This window comes from Coffea arabica, chromosome 6e (assembly GCF_036785885.1).
Source record: "Coffea arabica cultivar ET-39 chromosome 6e, Coffea Arabica ET-39 HiFi, whole genome shotgun sequence".
In the NCBI taxonomy this organism is placed as follows: domain Eukaryota; kingdom Viridiplantae; phylum Streptophyta; class Magnoliopsida; order Gentianales; family Rubiaceae; genus Coffea; species Coffea arabica.
Window position 1 is genome coordinate 7,554,204 of NC_092321.1, and position 22,886 is coordinate 7,577,089.

The 22,886-nt window shown below is 33.9% G+C and overlaps 3 protein-coding genes across 11 annotated transcripts; all 3 read right to left on the reverse strand.

Annotated features, from left to right (window-relative positions):
• Positions 1-685: 685 nt before the first annotated feature.
• LOC113697009 (polyadenylate-binding protein 8-like) lies at positions 686-5,843 on the reverse strand. Of its 4 annotated transcripts, none has more exons than XM_072054865.1 (5): positions 5,302-5,843; positions 3,475-3,750; positions 2,255-2,373; positions 1,777-2,121; positions 686-1,044 (listed from the first exon to the last, which is right to left on the reverse strand). In XM_072054865.1, the coding sequence occupies exons 2-5, from the start codon at positions 3,656-3,658 to the stop codon at positions 880-882; spliced, it is 813 nt and encodes a 270-aa protein (XP_071910966.1). In that variant the 5' UTR covers positions 3,659-3,750; positions 5,302-5,843; the 3' UTR covers positions 686-879. The 4 variants fall into 4 exon arrangements, with proteins under 4 accessions (XP_071910966.1, XP_027072221.2, XP_027072223.2 ...); XM_027216422.2 differs by lacking the exon at positions 5,302-5,843 and adding an exon at positions 1,338-1,373 and having other exon boundaries at positions 1,018-1,243; positions 3,475-4,014; XM_027216420.2 differs by lacking the exon at positions 5,302-5,843 and having other exon boundaries at positions 3,475-3,974.
• On the reverse strand, positions 5,306-5,761 carry LOC113697010 (uncharacterized). The gene has a single exon (XM_027216424.2). The coding sequence runs from the start codon at positions 5,759-5,761 to the stop codon at positions 5,306-5,308; it is 456 nt and encodes a 151-aa protein (XP_027072225.1).
• A 12,117-nt stretch (positions 5,844-17,960) lies between the features above and the next one.
• On the reverse strand, positions 17,961-21,103 carry LOC113697008 (polyadenylate-binding protein 8-like). Of its 6 annotated transcripts, none has more exons than XM_072054866.1 (5): positions 20,742-21,103; positions 19,521-19,639; positions 19,042-19,386; positions 18,619-18,654; positions 17,961-18,325 (listed from the first exon to the last, which is right to left on the reverse strand). In XM_072054866.1, the coding sequence occupies exons 1-5, from the start codon at positions 20,923-20,925 to the stop codon at positions 18,161-18,163; spliced, it is 849 nt and encodes a 282-aa protein (XP_071910967.1). In that variant the 5' UTR covers positions 20,926-21,103; the 3' UTR covers positions 17,961-18,160. The 6 variants fall into 6 exon arrangements, with proteins under 6 accessions (XP_071910967.1, XP_071910968.1, XP_027072216.1 ...); XM_072054867.1 differs by having other exon boundaries at positions 18,619-18,695; XM_027216418.2 differs by lacking the exon at positions 17,961-18,325 and adding an exon at positions 18,396-18,524.
• Positions 21,104-22,886: the final 1,783 nt, after the last annotated feature.

Consider the following 22,886-nt stretch of genomic DNA (forward strand, 5'->3'; position numbering starts at 1 on the left):
CTTTGAACTAAATTGTAAAGGTGACGGAATCCGTTAAACTTAACGGAAATGACTTATTGGAACCTTAAAAAAAAATTTATACCTAATTTTTATGAAATATACCTATTCTACCCCTTAACCCTCAATTTTCTCTATTTAGAAAATAAAACAAATGATTTTTTGAGCTGTCTTTTGCTTAATTATATCAGGACATTTTGGTCATTTTGTCCATTTCCGTTATAAAACCCCATTTATGAATCGACTATCGGATTGAACGCATAATTATGTGGTATTTCGTAAAAGGGTTTCGGTATAAAGAATTGGAATAAACCTCATAATCATTGTTTAAATTACTACTATTGGAATTAAAATTTTGGAGTTATATCTAAAAATGCAATGGCATTTCCCAATTCCCTAGTAACTTGGAAGGTTTGGATAAAAGCTAAGCTTGATTCCCTTTTAGAAACGAGCCCGTCTCGCTACTCGTTAAAAAAATTAATATATAATAAATATAAATGTAATTATATTTATAATTATTAAATACACATATAATATATTTAAAATTGTCCCAAAATCATCCACCCAAGTTCAAATTAACCCCCATCATTGTGTGCACCGGCACCATACAGCCAAACCTGCAACTCTACGAGCCCCCAATCCATGGGAACACAGTTCCACTGCTTTGTGCCAGAAAATGCGGCTTAGCTTCACTAAAAGTTATAAAGTACTTATATATTATTTTAAATAGCATCTAATATAACAGGATCCATCCATAAAACCAATATTAAAATCCTAGAACATGACAGAACAATGCACGTCCTACTATAAACAACTGAGAAAGCTCCAATTACAGTGTTTCTTAGTGCAATAATCCACACCATTCCCTCACTCAGGAAGCCATTAGGAAAACATGCTATCAGTCAAGGGTAATGATGCCAACCGATCAGCAACATGGCTTGAAAGCTCTTCAATCAAAACATTCCCCATGGGCGGCAATGCATCTGTCCCACAATCAGTAAACGCACCAGCAGCATCCACTTTCGCAATCTGCTGCAGCAATTTTCCCTGCACCATATGAATTTGATTCCCTTGCTCAAACACAAGATTTTGAATGTTTTTAAAAAATTATCTATAATTTTGCCCACTAATTCCTGCTTCACCCTCCTTGTCATTCTCAAGCTAGAGGAACACACAGAACTTATTTTGAACCCTCCAACTCAACTCTTCTTCTAATTTCTTTAAAGTGGTTTCTTCCATGTTCCATCTAATGACCAAGAATATGCAGAAGATGCTATTCAACATTTTGGCAAGAATTGAGTAAAAGGACATGCATGTATCTTGTCATACAAAAGCTCTACCTTTTTCACCTTTTCTCTCTTACTACATGAGGCTGCCTGATGATGAAAGGGTGGTTCAGTAACAGCAACAACTTCGACTTTTACAGACCAAGAAATAATTAGCAAAATTCACTGTCAACGGAGTATTCTCCTCCATTCTTTTAGACTTTTCCGTTAGTGTGATTCTATCCGATGATTTTGCATTGCAATGAATTGCAAAAAAAGAAATCATTGGCTCGACAAAGTATATGTTGAACCTTTAACTTCTACAAGAATATTTCCAAGAGAAATTTGGATTTGTGTTCCAAACAATTTAAGGTAAAAAAAGAAATTAGAATAAAGAGAGACATTCACCAGACTTTCAGAATACAGCACTTACTATTGCAAGGAAAAGAAAAGGAATCCATACACGATCACATAGATGCGTGATTTTCAGTCAACAAAGAGACAGGATACAGACCTTGCTTGCACCCGTGTTTATCTGTTGAGCAAGCACATTCCGAACAGCACAAACCACGTCAGCTGCATCTTGTGAATAACCATCACAGGGTTTTGCACTGTCCAGCCCAAAAATTTTCTTCTCAGGGTCTAGATAATAAGGGTCCACACGCAGGCTCACTCCAAGCGCTTCATAGCCATTCATCTCCTCAATAGCTGCTCGACAAGGTTCATCACTGTCAAATTGAACAAAGCCATAGTCGGCTGATTGACCATCAGGACGTCTTGGGATATTGATATACCAAATCTTTCCGTATTTGAAAAATAGGAATTCCAAAAGTTCAATGTCAGCCGTGTCTGGCAAGTTCTGCAAAAAGGTGAGGATTAAGAAAAAAAAAAAAAAAGAAGGGCAAAGCAATTCCAAGAAATAGTTAGAAAAACTCACAAAGGCTACAAAGTTTTGAAAAAGTAAAAGAAATAAAAAAAGGAAAGTACAGTACCCTCACAAACAACGTGTCAGGAACCAGCCCAGTCATTTTAGTACATGGATGACAATCCATCATTTGGATAGGCCTTCCGTGGAGGGTAGCAGAGGCCAGCTTGTTCATTGCCAAATCAGCTGTCATCATTATGGTAAAACAGTAGGGAAAAAATAATTACACATAGCACTTTGAAGGATTGGAATAAAACTAAATACTATGACAAAAACATGCTTTGCTATTGCAAGCAATCTCTTATGCTTTTGAAGAGAATTGCAAAATGAAACATAATATAAAAGCAAAGCACGGATCTGAACTGCAAATAGGAAAACAATATTCAAGCAAAAAAGCCATGGTCGATAAGCTGCATATGGAATAAATATCTTTTTAGAGCCGTTCTTTCATACCTTAAATCAATCCTTATGTTAAAATGGAAGAAAACAAGGAAAGTGGGAATGCACAAGCTCCGAAGGGGATTAAGAAGGCGAGGATTGAACTCTCGTTCCAATGGACCAGGCGATATTCAATAAAACAGAAGCCACATTGAACCCACCCCGCACACAATAATTGGTTCCCACACGTCAAAATAATGTTGTAACAGTTATCATAGATGATATATTTTGGTTAAATGAAAAATGCTCCTTATACGTTAACCATTGATCACCTTGATCAAGGATCTCTCTGACAAGGGGAAAAAAAACTTCAATTGCCATGTGATCCCATTCTAAGGAGGCACCACTGAAAGAAGAAACTTAAATATTTCATCACTCTTAGATACTGAGTCAAAAGACAGACACTTGCATGACAACAAATTCCTGGCACGTACTAAATCAAGGAAGATCCCAACTACAGCTCGCCTATATGCAAGAATAATCGGGAATCTTTTCCAATTTCTGACTTCAAAAAGAGAAACAGGTATTCGCTCTTCAACAAAAGTCCTAGTACGATAATCCATTCCTCAAAAATCATAATCTATTTCCACAAACGACAGACATGGTTCAACAGTTGGCAATCACTCGTTCATGACACAATTGGTCTGCTTTAAAAACGCCAAAAAAAGGGGGGAAAGGGTTAAACAGAAGTTTATCTAAATAGATTTGCAACAAGAGACATGAACAATTAGAAATTCCTCAATGGCCAACCTTATAATGAATTTTGCAACTACAGATATGAATCACACGAAGCAGCTATAAAGCAAAGGAAAACAATTTCATCAACAGCTGGATGTCAACAAAACTGACCATGTTCTTTCTTCGCAAAGGAAACCAGGGCATAGCGGCCAATTATGGAGTCACAGAGAATCTCAGTCCTAATCGCGACACACACGCGGAAGAGGCGATGAACATCCGCTCCCGTCACGGTATCGGCCAAAGTCCAAACATAAAGCATCGGCAGCCCAGAACCAGCCGATCGAAGACTACTCATCTTCTGCTGCACTCGATCTCCTCCCCGATATCTACTCGGTTGGTTTGTGTACTCGTTTTGAACCAATTCCTAATTCTCTCGCTTCTATTCTTCTACAGGATTCCTTTTCTATGTTAGTACGCTGTTTTGGGGTTCGACTTGAGTTATAGGAAAAACGGGAATTGAGCTTCAAAATCATATAAAATGTTCAGCGAATGTTAAAGTCTCATGGCATACGGCCTTTTAATCTTCCACCTACAGTGGCTAAGAGTTAACAAGGGTCCCCCCAGGCCCAAAAAAATGGCCTTTTAATCTTGTACCAGCAGTTGCTGAGCATTAAGAAGGGTCCCCGAGGCCCGTAAAATCAATCCCAGTGATGCATAAAGTACAATCTTAATTGTTTTGATGATCCGTAGGGACCTTCACGCATGCAGGACACGAGCCTCTCGGGTTTCCAACAATAATTAAACAAACAAATCTTCCAATATATAAAGGGGTTAGTCAAGACTTAAGAAATTGGGGGTCTTTTTCCTACCAGAAAAAAATTTAAGAATTGGAACCACGTTATCTCATACAGTAAAAATGAATGTTAAAAAAAATTCATGTGATCAAAAGAAGTCTCTTTCGAAGAAAAGCACTAATATTTGTCACATTAAAGAGAGCACTAATATTTGTCAAAAGTAGTTGATCTAAAGCATTTTTCACATTTTTATACTCCAACAAACGCAGCTTAAGAGAACTTGTCAGTAACTTGGATGTTCTCTTAACTCTCGAGAAGTGCGTCGTCAGCCATGCATTTTTTTCCCTTGACTACGATGAGAGTGTTTGGATAGAAAATTATTTAAAATATTATTTAAAATTATAATTATAGTATATTTTGTGATGTGATATACATAAATAAAAAAATAATTAAAAAAAATATGTTAAATATTGTACTTGTGATATAAGCAAATAATTTTTCCATGTGAGAGCTAAGAGAAGGAAAAAAAATGGAGTGATGTGTGTGCAGTGGAAGTGGCGTGAGTGAGCCAAGAGGCATGCTGGAAGTTTTTTTTATTTTTTTTGGGAAAGAGGAGGGTCGAGAGAGGGAATTGAGAGGGGAAAATTGGAGTCTTGTTTTTTTTGTGTGGCTTGAGAGAAAAAGAAGAAGACCAGAGAGAGCCTCGAGTGGTTTTCTTTTTGTTGCGTCTGTCCTCTCTAAAAGAAGAAGCCAGGCCGAGAGATGGTTGGGAGTGAAGAGTGCTTTTTTTTTTCTCTGTCTTTGTGCCTTGGTCCTCTTGGACAATAAGAGACCGTGAGATTGTCCAAAAGAGTCAGTGGAATTTGGTTGCCAAAAAATGATTATCTTCACCAAATGACAAGAAGGATCCATGAGATAATATGATGGATTTTTTACCGGAATGAGAAGAAAGATCAATGAGGATGGAGTGTAAAAATGGGTTAATAGTAGTTTTGGTGAAACAAAAATGATTACAGAAAATTTTTTCCGTAAATAAGCACATAGTATTAAACAAATAAAGTAGCTGATCACAGACTAAAGAAACTAAAACCAAACCAGAATCAATTATTCAAGCAGACATGAATTCTTGCAAGCCAGAATGCACACATATCAGTACAATCAAGACACTAAATTTTCAAAATCGATGCATTTTTCTTTTCAATACCTTGTTAAGAAGAAGAACGCTTGCCTTCACATTCAAGACTTTCATCGAAATCCTTAGATGGAAAACTTTTGGTGATGTAGCCAACCTCAAAGGTCAAATCCTGACCGTTGGATCTGATTCCACTAATCCGCCACCACCTAAAAAAAGCCCTAACACCAATTCCATCAAGCCCAGCAATACGATTCTCTACAATTTTACCAGTGACTTTTTTGGAGTAGGTAGCCAAGTAGTTGTCCGGAGGCAGCGTTATGCGACACGTGTCGTCTAGCTTCAGCACGAAGTCTCCCGAAGTACGGTTGAGATCGTAGGCTTGGAGGTTGGCAGGGAGTAAGCCTACGGGGAAGCCATACTCGAGTAGCTCCGCGTGTGCAGCGGTTAAAGTGGAGTTTGGCGAGGAAACGGCGACGTTGCGGAGGATGCAGGCGGTAATGGTGAAGATCAAGAGAGGTTTCGCGGCCATGGCTATGGGTGGTGGCGGTGCGTGCCAATTCTCACTCCTGTAAAAAGTTGTTTGCTACCTCTTGACTGTCAACAGGATGAGGAATTAATGAATGAATATTCTAGCCTGACAGTTAGGTTCTGTTTGGTTTTGGTTAGGGAGAAAAACGATTTTTTTTCTTTCTTTTACCCGGGAAGAAAAAATTGTCAAATTTGCTATTACCAATCTTTAAAATTGGTAGGGATCAATAGCTAAGAACTGAAACTTGTGAGTATGAAAATCGATTAAAAACCCTGACTTGATCCGTGCAAAAATAGAACTTTTATTTTTCTTTTCCTTTTTTTAAAGGTCATTGATATATTATTCAATAGTATTTAGAAATTAGAATAAGATACAAAATCCGAGTAAAAAAAAAGTAGATTATGATTACAATTCACTATTTAAGTGCATATTAATATGTAATATCTATGTGCATATACATAAATTATAATACTTGTTATATAGAACATGTATTCAACGAGGAGAAATGTATGATAACACTAATATATTAATTTGATTTATCAATTAGTGACTGAGTACAAAGTCTGTGAAGACCTAGGACTCCATAGTTAGTATTTGGCAATAGATAGGAAAATCTGATGGATGTTAATGGGTACCAGTCCATATCAAATAAAAATCCAATATTGTAGAAATATGTATGAAATCTGATGGTTAATTCAATAAGGTTTGATTGAAATAACTATAATTCATTTGGGATCACAAGCTAAGTTTATTAACATGTTCTCAAACTGCTAATGATCTTCCACACGCTCTTCAACACGCTTTTTTGCTATAAATTTAGTACTCAAGTGTTCAGCTTAAGCATCCGGGAAAATGGTCCCATAACTATCGTTACGGCAAACAAAACAGTTTTAGACATGGTAAAAATTTTAGCGACCATTTGATTACCCGTTAGACCTATCCACTTAAATAGAATTATGGGTAAAAATAAGGAAGTAAATTTCTCATCTAAAATAGTAAATTAACGTAATAAATTAATAACTTTTGCAGTCCAAAAGGTAAATTGTAAGTAATATGAAACATACTTTTTAAAGAGATAAATTACAATAGTATATCCCAAATATACTTTTGAAGGAGTAAGTTTATTTGAAATAAAAGTATGTTTTTATACATAAATAGTGATTTTTACTTATAACATAGTAAATTTGATTAATGACAAAAACATGCTAATTTATAGCCAAAATATTGTATAATGCTTAAAAAACTTATACGAATCTCATATTTTAGTGTTATTTGAAATAACACTAAAATGTATTGTTAATGATTAAAACTGAGTACGTTACTTAGTAAGTACTGTTAATATACTTGTATACATACTTGATCGTGTGTGAATAAACAAGTATTTTTTAAATTTATAGGAAAATTAATTTTTTCTTTTGCAGTTTAAAAGAAAAAGTAAGCGAAAATCTTTTTTCTCGGGGCACAAAAATCCACAAGTCAAAGTAGTTGGTCTAAAAGGGAAAGAAACATTCTGAATATCATTGTTTACAGTACTAAGTAAACTAGAAGTAAAATGCTCGTTAAAAACAGGTGCGTTGACATATAATAAATGAAAACCATAAAGAGCAAGCCATTTACGGGAAAAGTTATCATTCATAAAAAAAGCAACGCTTCACGGTTTTCTTATCAGTCTTGCAACGTATGAGCAAAGTGGCAATAATTAAAATAGTATTTTTTTCGATTTATACATATTTCATTAATTTTTTTTGCATTTTAAAAAAATGAATGAAAATATTTTATGAGAAAGCACATAAGTCAAAAGGAATGGTCTAAAAGGGAAAAGAATAGCAGATACGTATAGTACTTGTAGTTCATGTTCGAAGGACTATAGGGCTGTTTTTGAAAAATATCCCAAAAAATGTGTAATTCAAATGGAACCGATTCTTCACTATTTAAAATTTCAAATATGTGATTGTGTTTTAATTGTTATCCATTGGTATTCTAAAGTATTATTTTTCCATCAAATGCCACCTCTTTAAAGATGTTTTCCCATAAACAAATTTATTTAGCGGATAAAATACGTAAAAATTCGTTTTTCAATAAAACACTAGTTCTTTATGACTTTCTTCCATTATAAGAACAGAGTACCCATTTTTTCATAAACAAATTTATTTATCGGCTAAAATAAAAATAAATTCATTTTTCAATAAAACACTAACTCTTTATGACCTTCCTCTATTATAAAAACAGAGTACCCATTTTACTCCCTCTAGAAAAATTTTAGCCCCAGTGTAGAAAAAAAATCTTGGTTTTGTCACTAACTGAAATGTTTGTAACTGATATTTATGCGTGGTGAATGTATGATACATAATTTTTTCACTGTATTCAATTTATATGATGACAAATTAAATGGGTCAATTGGATTAGCGAGCATCAGTTTTGTGAATGATTATGAGAGTAAACTATATTATGACAATAAAATACGTTGAATTGTGAAAATTATAATTTAAACATACTCATAAATTTTGGATATGTGACTTTCGTAGTTGCGAATTTCTTAAATTAACAGTTAGTTATTACTATGAGTACTGTGGTAAGTGTGAGATGTGAATATCAGTAATAACTGTTATTTATTACTATCAGTAAAGTCAGTAGTAAATGTGAGACATTAATTGGAATTTGCAGATATCATTTTACATTGGTGATTATTATCTGTTAGTTAAAATTTAAGAGTTTTAATTTTATCAGTTAGTGGGGAAAACGTGAGGAAAATGTGGGAAAAACATGAGCATGAGTATAGGATTTGTATGAGCTGTTATAGGATTAGTTGTGACATAAACATTTCTTAATTTTAGAAATGTAAAATTGTAATAAAATAGTATTTAGACTTTTGACAATTTGAAAAGCTCCTTATCCAAAATTTCCTCTGCAATACATATAGATAGATATAGATGTCTTTTTTTTAGTGGTTCAATCTCATATTCGTGAACTATCTACACAAAAAAATTAAATTCTAGACTATACTAATTTTGTTATACCAACTCTATTATTCTTATTATTGTATTAATTGTTATGTTATTTCTCTCATTTTGTTAGGTCTACATTAATACAAGTTTAATTCTTATTATGTCTCGTGTCCCAGAAAATATAAATTATTCTATTTAGGTGGATACGTCCAACAAATAATCAAATTGATGCTAAAAATTTAGAATGAATAAGTTGCTTTTGTATAACGGTTGTAAAGGTTTCTTGAGACTTTATAAATTAGGTGTCTTGCGTTTACAAAAAGAATTTCTAGCATATTTTTGTAATGGAAATGGACTTAAAACTTGCTATAGATTATTTTCCTGTATTTCAATTTTATCGTAAAGGGTAATTTGCTGTTCAACCTAATTTTATTCTGATTTTATCCAACTAATAAATTAACTTATGAAAATAGATAATTTATAGAGTAAAGCCATAAGTAGCTGGTGCTTTATTGAAAAATGGATTTATTTTTATTTTATCCAATAAATAAATTTGTTTATGAAAAATGGGTACTCTGTTCTTATAACGGAGAAAAGTCATAAAGAGTTAGTGTTTTATTGAAAAACGGGTTTATTTTATTTTGTCCGACAAATAAATTTTTTAATGGAAAAATGGGTATTCTGTTGTTATAATGGAGAAAAGTCATAAAGAGTTAATGTTTCATTGAAAAATGGGTTTATTTTTATTTTATCTGATAAATAAATTCTTTTATGAAAAAATGGGTATTCTGTTCTTATAATGAAGGAAAGTCATAAAGAATTAGTGTTTTATGAGAAAATGAATTTATTTTTATTTTATCCGATATATAAATTAGTTTATGGAAATACGGGTACTGTATTCTTATAATGGAGGAAAGTCATAAAGAACTAGTGTTTTATTGAAAAACGGATTTATTTTTATTTTATTCGATAAATAAATCCTTTTATAAAAAAATGGGTACTCTGTTATTATAATGGATGAAAGTCGTAAAGAATTAGTGTTTTATTCAAAATGGATTTATTTTTATTTTATCCGATAAATAAATTATTTTATGAAAATATGGGTACTCTGTTCTTATAATGCAGGAAAGCCATAAAGATGTAGTGTTTTATTGAAAAAAAGATTTATTTTTATTTTATCCGATAAATATATTTTTCTATGCAAAAATGGGTACTCTGTCTTATAATGCAGGAAAGTCATAAAGAGCTAGTATTTTATTAGAAAATGGGTTTATTTTTATTTTGTCCGATAAATAAAATTTTTAATGGAAAAATGGGTACTCTGTTCTTATAATGGATGGAAGCTATAAAGAGCTAGTATTTTATTGCAAAACCGGTTTATTTTTATTTTATACAATAAATAAAATTTTTACGGGAAAATGGGTGTTAAAAAGATGGTATTTGATGGAAACATGATACTTTAGAATACCAATGGATAATAGGTAAAATACAATCACATATTTGGTATTTTAAATAATAAAGAATCGGTTCCACTTGGATTACATATTTTTCGGGGTATTTTTCAAAAACAACACTGTAGTACATATCTGCTGTTCCTTTCCCTTTTAGACCAATTCTTTTGACTTATGTGCTTTCTGATAAAAAATTTTCATTGTTTTTTTTAAAATGCAAGAAACAATTTAATTCTGTATAAATTGAAAAATTTACTATTTCAACTATTGCCACTTTGCTCATTCTTTGGAGGTCTGGTAAGAAAGCTGTGAAGAGCTGGTATTTTTATTAATGAGAACTTTTTCCATAAGTGGCATACTTTTTATGACTTTCCTTTATTATATGTCAAAGTACCAGTTTTTAACCAATATTTTACATCTATTTGTTTAGTACTTTAAACAATGATATTCAACTGTATGTTTTCCTTTCAGACCAACTTTTTGACTTGTGGATTTTTGTGCTCTGCGCAAAAAAAATTTCGATTATTTTTTTTTTAAACTGTAACACAAAAAATTTAATTATGTATAAATTTTAAAAATATTAATTTATTCACATATGATCAAGTATTTATACAAGTATATAAACAGTACTTACCAAGTAAGGTACTCAGTTTTACTCATTAATAAAACATTTTAGTGTTATTTCAAATAAGAATAAAATATGGGCTTGGCATAAGTTTTTTAAGCATAATAGAATATTTTTACCACAAATTAGCATGTTTTTGTCATTAATCAAATTTACTATGTTATAAGTAAAAATGATTATTTATGTATAAAAACATACTATTATTTCGAATAAACTTACTCCCTTAAAACTATATTCAGGATAAAAATTATAATTTATCTCTTTAAAAAGTATGTTTTATAATACTTTCAATTCATCTTTTGGGTTGCAAAAGTTACTAGTTTATTACGTTAACTTTCTATTTTAGATGACAAACTTACTTCATTATTTTTACGCATAATCCTATTCAAGTGGATAAGTCCAACAGGTAATCAAATGGTTGCTAAAATTATTACAACCTATTATATCATGTCTAAAACTGTTTTTTTACCATAACGATAGTGACTACTCCATTTTCCCACATGCTTAAGCTCAACACTTGGTACTAAATTTATATATGTATATAAATTTAATGAAGGCTTGAATCCTTTCGTTTACCTGCACTTTTCCTTCTTCCAAATTATTATTCCCCACGCGTGTGCAATAATCATTTATTATTTCTTAAAATTTCAGTACCTTATTTACGCATATTTTTTGTCCAAGCCATTTGCAGCATTTTTCCATTGGTAATGGGTACATTTGCAAATACATAAATGACTCTGGTTTTAACCTGCAATAACACTTTCTGGCCCAATTTGTACGGAAGTCAGTGTGTTTTTGTTGTATTCGCAGACAATTCTATCTAATTTCCTCTCCAAGCGCTATGCAATAATTTAACGTCTTCGTTTGGACTGTATGCACCCCAACACGTGTCGCTCTCTGCTAGCCTTCCTATCATAGGTAAGTTCCTACCATAAAAGTATCCATCTGCGGCATGGAGTTGTACTGACATGAAAGTGATGGATTTGACTGCAACGTGATAACGTGCTGAAATATATACAACTAAGAATGGCAATAGGGCAGGGTGGGGCGGGGGAGGGGCAATGAGGCGGGGGGGAGGGGTCTATTAATTCCCTCGCCTCGTTCCCGGCTTCCCCTGCCCCGCCCTACTTCTTTGTGGGGTTAAAAAAAATTATATTATATAATTTCATTATAATTAAATTTGAGCAAATAATCAAATAATAAAATATCAATATATCGTCAAATTATTATTCATTATAATTTTATAATTGAAAATCATAAAAATAATTAAACAAAATTTATTTGAATACAATCTAATATGATAAAAATAAATATAATTAAAATAATCAAGTTTTCACTTTGAATTTTGATACAAATACAATCTCTAAATTATTATTATATTTATTTAGAAAAAAATATTATTGTATTAAGTGTAATTAGGAATTTAATATAAATGTATTAATAAATTTAGTATAAATAATTAATAACTTTTATTAATAGACAGGTACAATTAGTAGTATAATTGATAATATCATTATATATATAACTATGTACACACACACACACATATATATATCTTTTTTTTTCAAACAAGTGGCATACTCCCCACGCCTCCCGCCCCGTTTCTAAATGGGGGGGAAAAATTCCCCCCGCCCCAATGGCCCCCCACAGGACGGGTGCCTATTGGTGCCTACCTGCATTGCCATCCTTATCTACAACACTTTCGAACACATATGAAAGGTGGAGTAATGTATAGTGAGACTTCATGATTTACTTACAATGAGTGATGAATGGTCGAGATAGCTTGATATACACTGATTAGAAAACGACGGCTCTATTTGAATTGGCAATTTTTTTAAAAATAAATTTGTTAAATACAGTGTTATAATAATATACAATAATTCCAAAAATATTTCATCCATACAATATATCAAAATTTTCATAAAATTTTTATAGTAAAAATTTTTCATATGCATTATTACAGTAAATATTTTCAAAAAATACACGAAAAAATTAGCTAATACAAACAAAATATTTAAGCGAAAAATTTTGAAAGCGTGCTATTACACGCAAAAAACGTCCGCACCTTTTTTAACATTAATTTGATGATAACGATTCTGCTTAATTACGCCTATATAAGGAATACCGGAACATAGGAATGTGGGAAGGCGGAATACTGGTCCGACCGGTCGAACCAGAAATCAGCCAACTATCCGGTCCGAGTTAACCTAAAAATCAGAAAAAAAAAAACTCGGTTAAATTAGGTCAAAAATCGGATTTGATCGAAAAAAATGAAGAACCGGGTCTCTTTTTTTTGAAAGGTCAAAATATTTTTAATGTTATATTTTGACCCCTAAGTTGTTAAAAATTATTAATATATCTCAAATATTTCATACTTTATAAAAGTTGTCTTAAAGTTTGGTATTTTTTTTCAATTAAGTCCATAATTTTAATTCTAAACTTGTTAATGCTCATTAAATAATATAAATTGCTATTTGATTGTTCTAATTTCTTTGTATTTTCTTATTAAATATATTTAAAATATCAAATATATATGAATATACCTTTATTAATATTAACATGTTCTTAGATATTTTACATATAATAATTTAATTTTTAAATAATTTTTATTTATGACGTCATTCGGTTCAATCCCGATCAAATCCGGTCAAACCCATTGACCCCTGATCCCTGAGTTCGATCAAGTCGATACCCGGTCCAAATCTAAAAACATAGTTTCAAACCGAGCAAATAGATAGGAGAACAGGGAAACCAAGAGAAAAGTAACAAATCCTGATGGTTAAACAAATTTCCGAGTTCAATCTTGTAGAAAGGCATGAAGAATTGGGTCAAACTATCAATAAATAGGGGTGTGCAAATTCGAAAAATTTCGATTTACCGACCGATTTTGAATTGAATTTCGAATTCGGAATTTTGATAATTTGGAATGGAATTCGGTAATTCCGATTTCGAATTGGTTGAAATCGGGTCGAATTCGAAAATATAATTTTTGAAATTGAAATTACTGATTTCGAATTGGGGAATTCGAAATAGGAATTCGAAATCGGAACTGTTCTTTCGATTTCGAATAATAATATATATAATATAGTATTTTTTAACAATACATATATAATATATATTATATAGCATAATAAGTTAATAACAATAATATTGATGCATCTAACAATTGAAATTGCAAAAACCTAATATGTTAACTCTTGTTACTCTTCCGCTGCCTCTTCCTCATCGTCTCTCAAGACTGTCTCTCATCTTCCTTCCTCTGCCTCTACTGCCTAACTCATTGTCTCACCTTCCTTCCTTCGCCTTTGACTTACTGTAATTTCCTACTTCCTTAGCTTACTATCTCTCACTCTCTGTTTCACCTCCATCTTCACGCCACATCCATGCTCCTGCCAGAGAACCTCTATTGTCGGCGGAAGATTCCGAGGATGGCCTTGACTTTAAAGAGTCGGGACTGGTTTTGGGCGACGAAGCTGACGGTGTCCCTGGCGATGAACAAAGGACGTTTGTAACCATCGGCAGCGGCAAGCATTGCAGCATAGAGAGCTCCAATGCCAGTGCCGACGATAAGATCGAAGAAATCTGCAATGCGAGATTGGGAATCAGCGGATTTGGCACGGATTTGGTCTTTGAGAAGGATCAAGGAATGAGCGGCGAAGATGGCGGAGGGGGAGCCGACTCCGCCGCCGTCGATACTGAGAATGCAAGTCTTCTTGGGAGATTGGCAGTGATGCAACCACTGTTGCTCGAGCTTGGAGAAGATTTCCAGCGTCACTTTACTCAGCTCCAACCCTCCTTCCATTGGTTGTTTTGCTTTGCAGTTTGTACTACTTACTAAATCACAAGTAGCGTAGAGAAAGTTGGAGAAAACGGAGAAGACTTAGACTGGCAGGAGTTTGGGGTGGTGGGTGGGAGTGAAGTAGAATAACAGTAGACTAAGAGTGGAGTAGGGTTAGATATTTGAGTGAGGAGTCATGCGGAAGAGGAGGAAGTGCAGTAGACTAAGAGTAGAGTAGGTTTGAATTCAGTGAATTCGACGTCGAATTCGAAATCGAAATTGGCCATTTCGAAATTGAATTCGATCGGAAAAATTCATATCAAAATTTCAAAAAATTTCGATTTCAAACTTTTGATTTATCGATTTCGATTTTGATGCACCGATTTCGATTTTGATGCACAGTCCTATCAATAAAGCATGCCTCCACCTCTTATCCTGGAGTCTAGGAAGAAGACTGGTGTTTCATGAATTTGCACCTGTAGTTGTTGACTTGACAAACCTTGGAGGAAGAAAAATACGGTCATACTTAAGCAGTTGGAAAAGTCTCTCATTATATTTATAGCTGCTCATGGAAGTAGCTTGGTGCATCAATCAATTTCCCGGATACCCAGATTGTAATATCGTACATGGAGAAACTCTATTGATTAATTTATGTCATGATGTCTCATGGATGTCTATTGGATATAATTAAGCATACAATATTTATAGATATAAACGTATATTTATTCATTTCAATGTTACATGGCACGGGGTCTATGTAGTTGTCTTCTTTGCCTGTTCTCCATGGCTTATAGCACTTAGTCTTTGGGAGGAATGACAGGTTTCCTTGCATTTGGCTAGCAGGCGGGAGTGGTCCATAACTCGGCGGTTTTCACTTTATATACAGTCTCTAACACTTGGACAGGAGCAACGTATCCAATCACCACCATCATCTTGGTTTTCAGGTCTACTTCGTAAGATGTGACTCCTGTTCCAACCAAAAAAAGTAAGAAAGAGCATAATCATGTCTTGAAAAACAATCTACTCCTTGTTTATTCCCCATTTGTAAGACTAAAGAAGTGTTATTACTTGATCGATTTTATTTAAAATGTTGTGAATCTTTTATCTCGAGGTGGCTGTACTCTCTGAGAGATTGCCAAGGATCTATATCAATTTGCAGTTCCTGTGCCGTCGATAACCTGTAACAGATGGCTCAAATCAAACTGCAAGATTATGCATAGTAAGGTTTTAACTTCTTACATTGCTCTTTCAAATTGAGGTATCAATGTAATCTCAAAATTTTGTTTCATTTTAGAATGAATTACTCTTTTATACACTGAAATTTATATATATGCTATAACCATTATATGTATAAGAACTAACTAACTCAAAGACCAGACGCTACAAACTTATCTATCAAAGTCTGAACTTATTCATCGTTCCAATCATCCATACCAACATTTTTCAGCTAAACCAAAAGCAACCCTTTTTGTTCCATTATGTCTCTTTCTTCCCTTATGTTTTAAGAGTCAACATCTGTCTAAACATAGTGGAAAAAATTCATTTTGTGAAAAACAAAAAAATCCGATCTTATCTCTAAACTTTGGCTCTGCCCTGCACAATCATGAAAATATTTTGCTGACCAACTTAGAAAATGTTTCTAGGCCGCCATCCAAGAGAGCTCTTTGATTATGTTGCAGGAATTAATTTTACTTGCAAAAGTCCAAGACTGGGTTTTCTTTTAGAGGGAATGGCCGAAATAATCACTCAACTATTTAAAATGGCACCCTTTGATTATCAAACTTTTTTTTATGGCCAAAAAAGTCACTAAACTCGCATAAGTGAGTCAGCGGAGTCATTTTACCGATTTTTACCGGTGAATTATCCGGTTACAAGGCTATATAGAGTGGAGGAATATTTGTGAAGGGGTAAAAATGTCCTAAAAAAATGGCAAACCTGTTTCTTCCTTCCTCGCAAGTTGTACCAAAAAAAAAATTCTGATATCTCCCTGGCTAGTTTCTCCGCCATTCTTGCATCAGAGATCCGCTTCGCCATCACTTTCTCGCGCTCTAGGGCTTCCTCCTCGCTTCTCAGCAACAGGGCTTTCAATTCCTCATCCTCTAGCACAAAACAAACCCTCAACCTGGGCTTCCTTCGACACCTCCGAGTTGTGCTGAATCGCTGGGCTAAAGGGGAAAACGTCAGACTATCTGCGACTAGGGAGGTAGGTTTTCGGGTTAGAAATGAGTTGACCCGGAAACAATCGTCTGGGACTGGGAGCCGGCTGCGACGGCAATTCCGGCAGCCATTGATGGTGATTGTACTTGTATTCAGTGTTGGTGAGAATTAATATACACATTGGAGGAGCCCGTTGCAAGGCTCAGATCTAAAATATCCGATGTTGTTCAAGTTATAATTATATGAACAAAAATAGAAAAAAAAAGGCTTAGATCTATCAAAAAATCAGGCAAAGAGGGAGGAGCCCGTTGTAAATAATGCCATCAAGAGCTAAGTTACAAACCCATAAGCTCCATACCTAAATGACAAGTCAAAGAGGAAAACCAGAATCATCACAGTTTGACATCATACTAGAAGATAAAGAAGATAATGATGATGGTAATAATCTTGATGCACGGAAAGAGTAAAATAATAAGTGGAAGGCAATCTTGCACTTTATAGACCGTGATCTGCTTTACTCTTTCTCACACTAGAAGACAATTTCTCCATACCAACACGGCTTGCGAGAAAGGAAGAAACAGGTTTGCATTTTTTTGGACATTTTTATCCCTTCACAAATATTCCCTCACTCTACGTATCCTTGTAACCGAATGATTCACCTGTAAAATCGATAAAATGACTCCACTGGTACGTTTATATGAATTTAGTGATCTTTTTAGCCACAAAAAATATTTGATGACCAAAAAGTGCCATTTTGAATAGTTTAATGATCATCTCAGCCATTCACTCTTTCTTTTACAGATGTAGGATATTCTGTTTGATGTTCGAAACTTGGGCTTGTCTTTTGGCTGCAATGACCAAGAGAGCGTCACTTTCAAGATTGCACTCGCAAAACATGCATTTCAACATATCAAGCCCGAGAAACTTTTTCATATGCCACAAATAGAAAATGTCAAAAAGTTTTCTGAAACGGCAAGGATTCTAGATCTTCTACAAGCACCGGCCAGTTGTATGGTGAGTAAAGACATCAACAAAATAGATGTAGATACAAAGATAATAACTTGCAAAAACACAAACAAATTTTGTCACACATTGAAAATTGTCCCAAAATCATCCACCCAAGTTCAAATTAAACCCCCATCATTGTGTGCACCGGCACCATACAGCCAAACCTGCAAATCTACGAGCCCCCAATCCATGGGAACACAGTTCCACTGCTTTGTGCCAGAAAATGCGGCTTAGCTTCACTAAAAGTTATAAAGTACTTATATATTATTTTAAATAGCATCTAATATAACAGGATCCATCCATAAAATCAACAGGCGATATTAAAATCCTAGAACATAACAGAACAATGCATGTCCTACTATAAACAACCGAGAAAGCTCCAATTACAGTGTTTCTTAGTGCAATAATCCACACCATTCGTCGCTCAGGAAGCCATTAGGAAAACATGCTATCAGTCAAGGGTAATGATGCCAACCGATCAGCAACATGGCTTGAAAGCTCTTCAATCAAAACATTCCCCATGGGCGGCAATGCATCTGTCCCACAATCAGTAAACGCACCAGCAGCATCCACTTTCGCAATCTGCGGCAGCAATTTTCCCTGCACAATATCAATTTGATACCCTCGCTCAAACACAAGATTTTGAATGTTTTTAAAAAATTATCTATAATTTTGCCCACTAATTCCTGCTTCACCCTCCTTGTCATTCTCAAGCTAGAGGAACACACAGCACTTATTTTGAACCCTCCAACTCAACTCTTCTTCTAATTTCTTTAAAGTGGTTTCTTCCATGTTCCATCTAATGACCAAGAATATGCAGAAGATGCTATTCAACATTTTGGCAAGAATTGAGTAAAAGGACATGCATATATCTTGTCATACAGAAGCTCTACCTTTTTCACCTTTTCTCTCTTACTACATGAGGCTGCCTGATGATGAAAGGGTGGTTCAGTAACAGCAACAGCTTCGACTTTTACAGACCAAGAAATAATTAGCAAAATTCACTGTCAACGGAGTATTCTCCTCCATTCTTTTAGACTTTTCTGTTAGTGTGATTCTATCCGATGACTTTGCATTGCAATGAATTGCAAAAAAAGAAATCATTGACTCAACAAAGCATATGTTGAACCTTTAACTTCTACAAGAATATTTCCAAGAGAAATTTGGATTTGTGTTCCAAACAATTTAAGGTAACAAAAGAAATTAGAATAAAGAGAGACATTCACCAGACTTTCAGAATACAGCACTCACAAAGAAATCCATACACGATCACATAGATGCGTGATTTTCAGTCAACAAAGAGACAGGATACAGACCTTGCTTGCACCCGTGTTTATCTGTTGAGCAAGCACATTCCGAACAGCACAAACCACGTCAGCTGCATCTTGTGAATAACCATCACAGGGTTTTGCACTGTCCAGCTCAAAAATTTTCTTCTCAGGGTCTAGATAATAAGGGTCCACACGCAGCCTCAGTCCAAGCACTTCATAGCCATTCATCTCCTCAATAGCTGCTCGACAAGGTTCATCACTGTCAAATTGAACAAAGCCATAGTCGGCTGATTGACCATCAGGACGTCTTGGGATATTGATATACCAAATCTTTCCGTATTTGAAAAATAGGTATTCCAAAAGTTCAATGTCAGCCCTGTCTGGCAAGTTCTGCAAAAAGGTGAGGATTAAGAAAAGAAAAAAAAGAAGAAGGGCAAAGCAATTCCAAGAAATAGTTAGAAAAACTCACAAAGGCTACAAAGTTTTGAAAAAGTAAAAGAAATAAAAAAAGGAAAGTACAGTACCCTCACAAACAACGTGTCAGGAACCAGCCCAGACATTTTAGTACATGGATGACAATCCATCATTTGGATAGGCCTTCCGTGGAGGGTAGCAGAGGCCAGCTTGTTCATTGCCAAATCAGCTGTCATCATTATGGTAAAACAGTAGGGAAAAAATAATTACACATAGCACTTTGAAGGATTGGAATAAAACTAAATACTATGACAAAAACATGCTTTGCTATTGCAAGCAATCTCTTATGCTTTTGAAGAGAATTGCAAAATGAAACATAATATAAAAGCAAAGCACGGATCTGAACTGCAATTAGGAAAACAATATTCAAGGAAAAAAGCCATGGTCGATAAGCTGCATATGGAATAAATATCTTTTTAGAGCCGTTCTTTCATACCTTAAATCAATCCTTACGTTAAAATGGAAGAAAACAAGGAAAGTGGGAATGCACAAGCTCCGAAAGGGGATTAAGAAGGCGAGGATTGAACTCTCGTTCCAATGGACCAGGCGATATTCAATAAAACAGAAGCCACATTGAACCCACCCCCCGCACACAATAATTGGTTCCCACACATCAAAATAATGTTGTAACAGTTATCATAGATGATATATTTTGGTTAAATGAAAAATGCTCCTTGTACGTTAACCATTGATCACCTTGATCAAGGATCTCTCTGACAAGGGAAAAAAAACTTAAATTGCCATGTGATCCCATTCTAAGGAGGCACCACTGAAAGAAGAGACTTAAATATTTCATCACTCTTAGATACTGAGACAAAAGACAGACACTTGCATGACAATAAATTCCTGGCACGTACTAAATCAAGGAAGGTCCCAACTACAGCTCGCCTATATGCAAGAATAATCGGGACTCATTTCCAATTTCTGACTTCAAAAAGAGAAACAGGTATTCGCTCTTCAACAAAAGTCCTAGTACGATAATTCATTCCTCAAAAATCCTAATCTATTTCCACAAACGACAGACATGGATCAACAGTTGGCAATCACTCGTTCATGACACAATTGGTCTGCTTTAAAAACGCCAAAGATGGGGGAAAAGGGTTAAGCAGAAGTTTATCTAAATAGATTTGCAACAAGAGACATGAACAATCAGTAATTCCTCAAAGGCCAACCTTATAATGAATTTTGCAACTACAGATATGAATCACACGAAGCAGCTATAAAGCAAAGGAAAAAAATTTCATCAACAGCAGGATGTCAACAAAACTGACCATGTTCTTTCTTCGCAAAGGAAACCAGGGCATAGCGGCCAATTATGGAGTCACAGAAAATCTCAGTCCTAATCGCGACACACACGAGGAAGAGGCGATGAACATCCGGTACCGTCACGGTATCGGCCAAAGTCCAAACATAAAGCGCCGGCAGCCCTGAACCAGACGATCGAAGACCAGTCATCTTCCGCTGCACTCGATCTCCTCCCCGATGTCTACTCGGTTGGTTTGTGTACTCGTTTTGATTCTTTTGAACCAATCCCTAATTCTCTCGTTTCTATTCTTCTACAGGATTCCTATTCTATGTTAGTACGCTGTTTTGGGGTTCGACTTATAGAGTCATAGGAAAATCGCATACCGACGGAGAGGGACGGGAATTGGGCTTCATAAATAGTAATTCTTACTAACATGGTAAATTTGATTAAGGATCAAAATTTACTATTTTTTGGAATACATGTACAATTTTACATTAAAATCTTATCTTAAATTAGTATTAGAAAGTTTATTTGAAATAATGATAAGATATTTTATTAATGATTCAAACTTAGTACTTTAGTTAGTAAGTACTCATAAGTCATAACATACCTATATAATAAATGATTATAGGTATAATTTAAAATTTTTTTGTATTTATATATTTTAAAATACTATGAAAAGTAGTTTCACTTTTCAGATAACCTTGTAAAATATGTAATAAAATTTTGTCTTATTATAAGTTTTTAATCATTTTCAATTTTTGAAAAGTTTGAAAATTTGGATAACAATAACAACAAATCTTCCTAGTTACATGTAAAATATCATTTGTTTCTATATCACAATTTTTATAATTTAACACCTATGAATATAATAAGATAATAAAGTTTTAATAAATTTACATCTGGGATATAAGAATTAATAAGAGTTAAAACCCAAACAAAATGAGAAATAGTATAACAATGAAAATGACAAAATTGGTATAACGGTTAATATAAGAAAATCAGTATGATTTGGACTTTTTGCCTTGAGAGATTGTTCATAAAAATGAGATCCAACAATTAAATGAAAATCACTTGCACATATAATCTATTGTATAATTTAAATTAAATTTAGTTCACGTATAAAATGGTCCTAAAATAATTAGCGCACTGTGATGCAATGTTAATTTAATAACAAATTTTTTTTTATTGAAAGTCTCAAATATCCATGCCATACATATGCGGGATATCTTACCATATTTGTGTCCAATTGTAAGCACAAATTTCGTTGCCGAATATTAAAGACATGAAAACTTGCACAAATGTCAAATTTATTAAATCAAATAATAAGAGAGTTACAATCTCTAAAAATTCTTTTTTCTTTTGATAATTACAAGAGCTAAAAATTCTTGAATCAAAGAAATTAATCCCCTAATTCTTCTCTTCAAAAGCACTCCTAATTAAAGCATAATAAAATCAAGTTTTTTTAACCTTTTAATGTAGTAGTTATGTTTACTAAAAAAATTAGTAAATCATTCCTACAATGCATTGCTTCTCCTAAAAGTACTTATATTTTGTAAATAAATTGAAATAATTTTGCAAAAGATTTTATGCATTTTCACTAATATGATCAAGAGAATTTTGCACCTTTAAAATATAAATAAAAAGAAAGGAAAATGGTAGGAGTATAAAGGTGACCAAATGTAAGATATATATCACATTATGTGTTTAGATATGATTTGTTAAGTAATCAATAATTTAGTCCTAGTCAATATATGATGCATATTGATTTCTTATAAATAAAAATATAATTTAGCAATTATGTATTAACAGAATTCGTATTTTGAATGCAATCAATTGAGCACCTATTTCCTTTTTTTAAGTAGCTATTATTTATTTTATTACTTAGGTTATGTATTTACATTTAAAATAACAACAATAGCTTGTCAATCCTCGACCAATAGAACGTCAATCATTGTTAACTAAACTAATTTTACATTGATAAATACATCTTGATAGCCGTCCTATATTTAGTGCTATACATTGAGGCTGCAGATGATGCCAGCTCCACCGGGAGTAGCTGAACCCCATACGGTAGAAGAAGCGGACCGAACCCCCTGATCCGGTGAAACCCCTTCCGTTGGATGATGAAGTGGGACCCGCACGCACAGGGACATACGTATAACGGAAC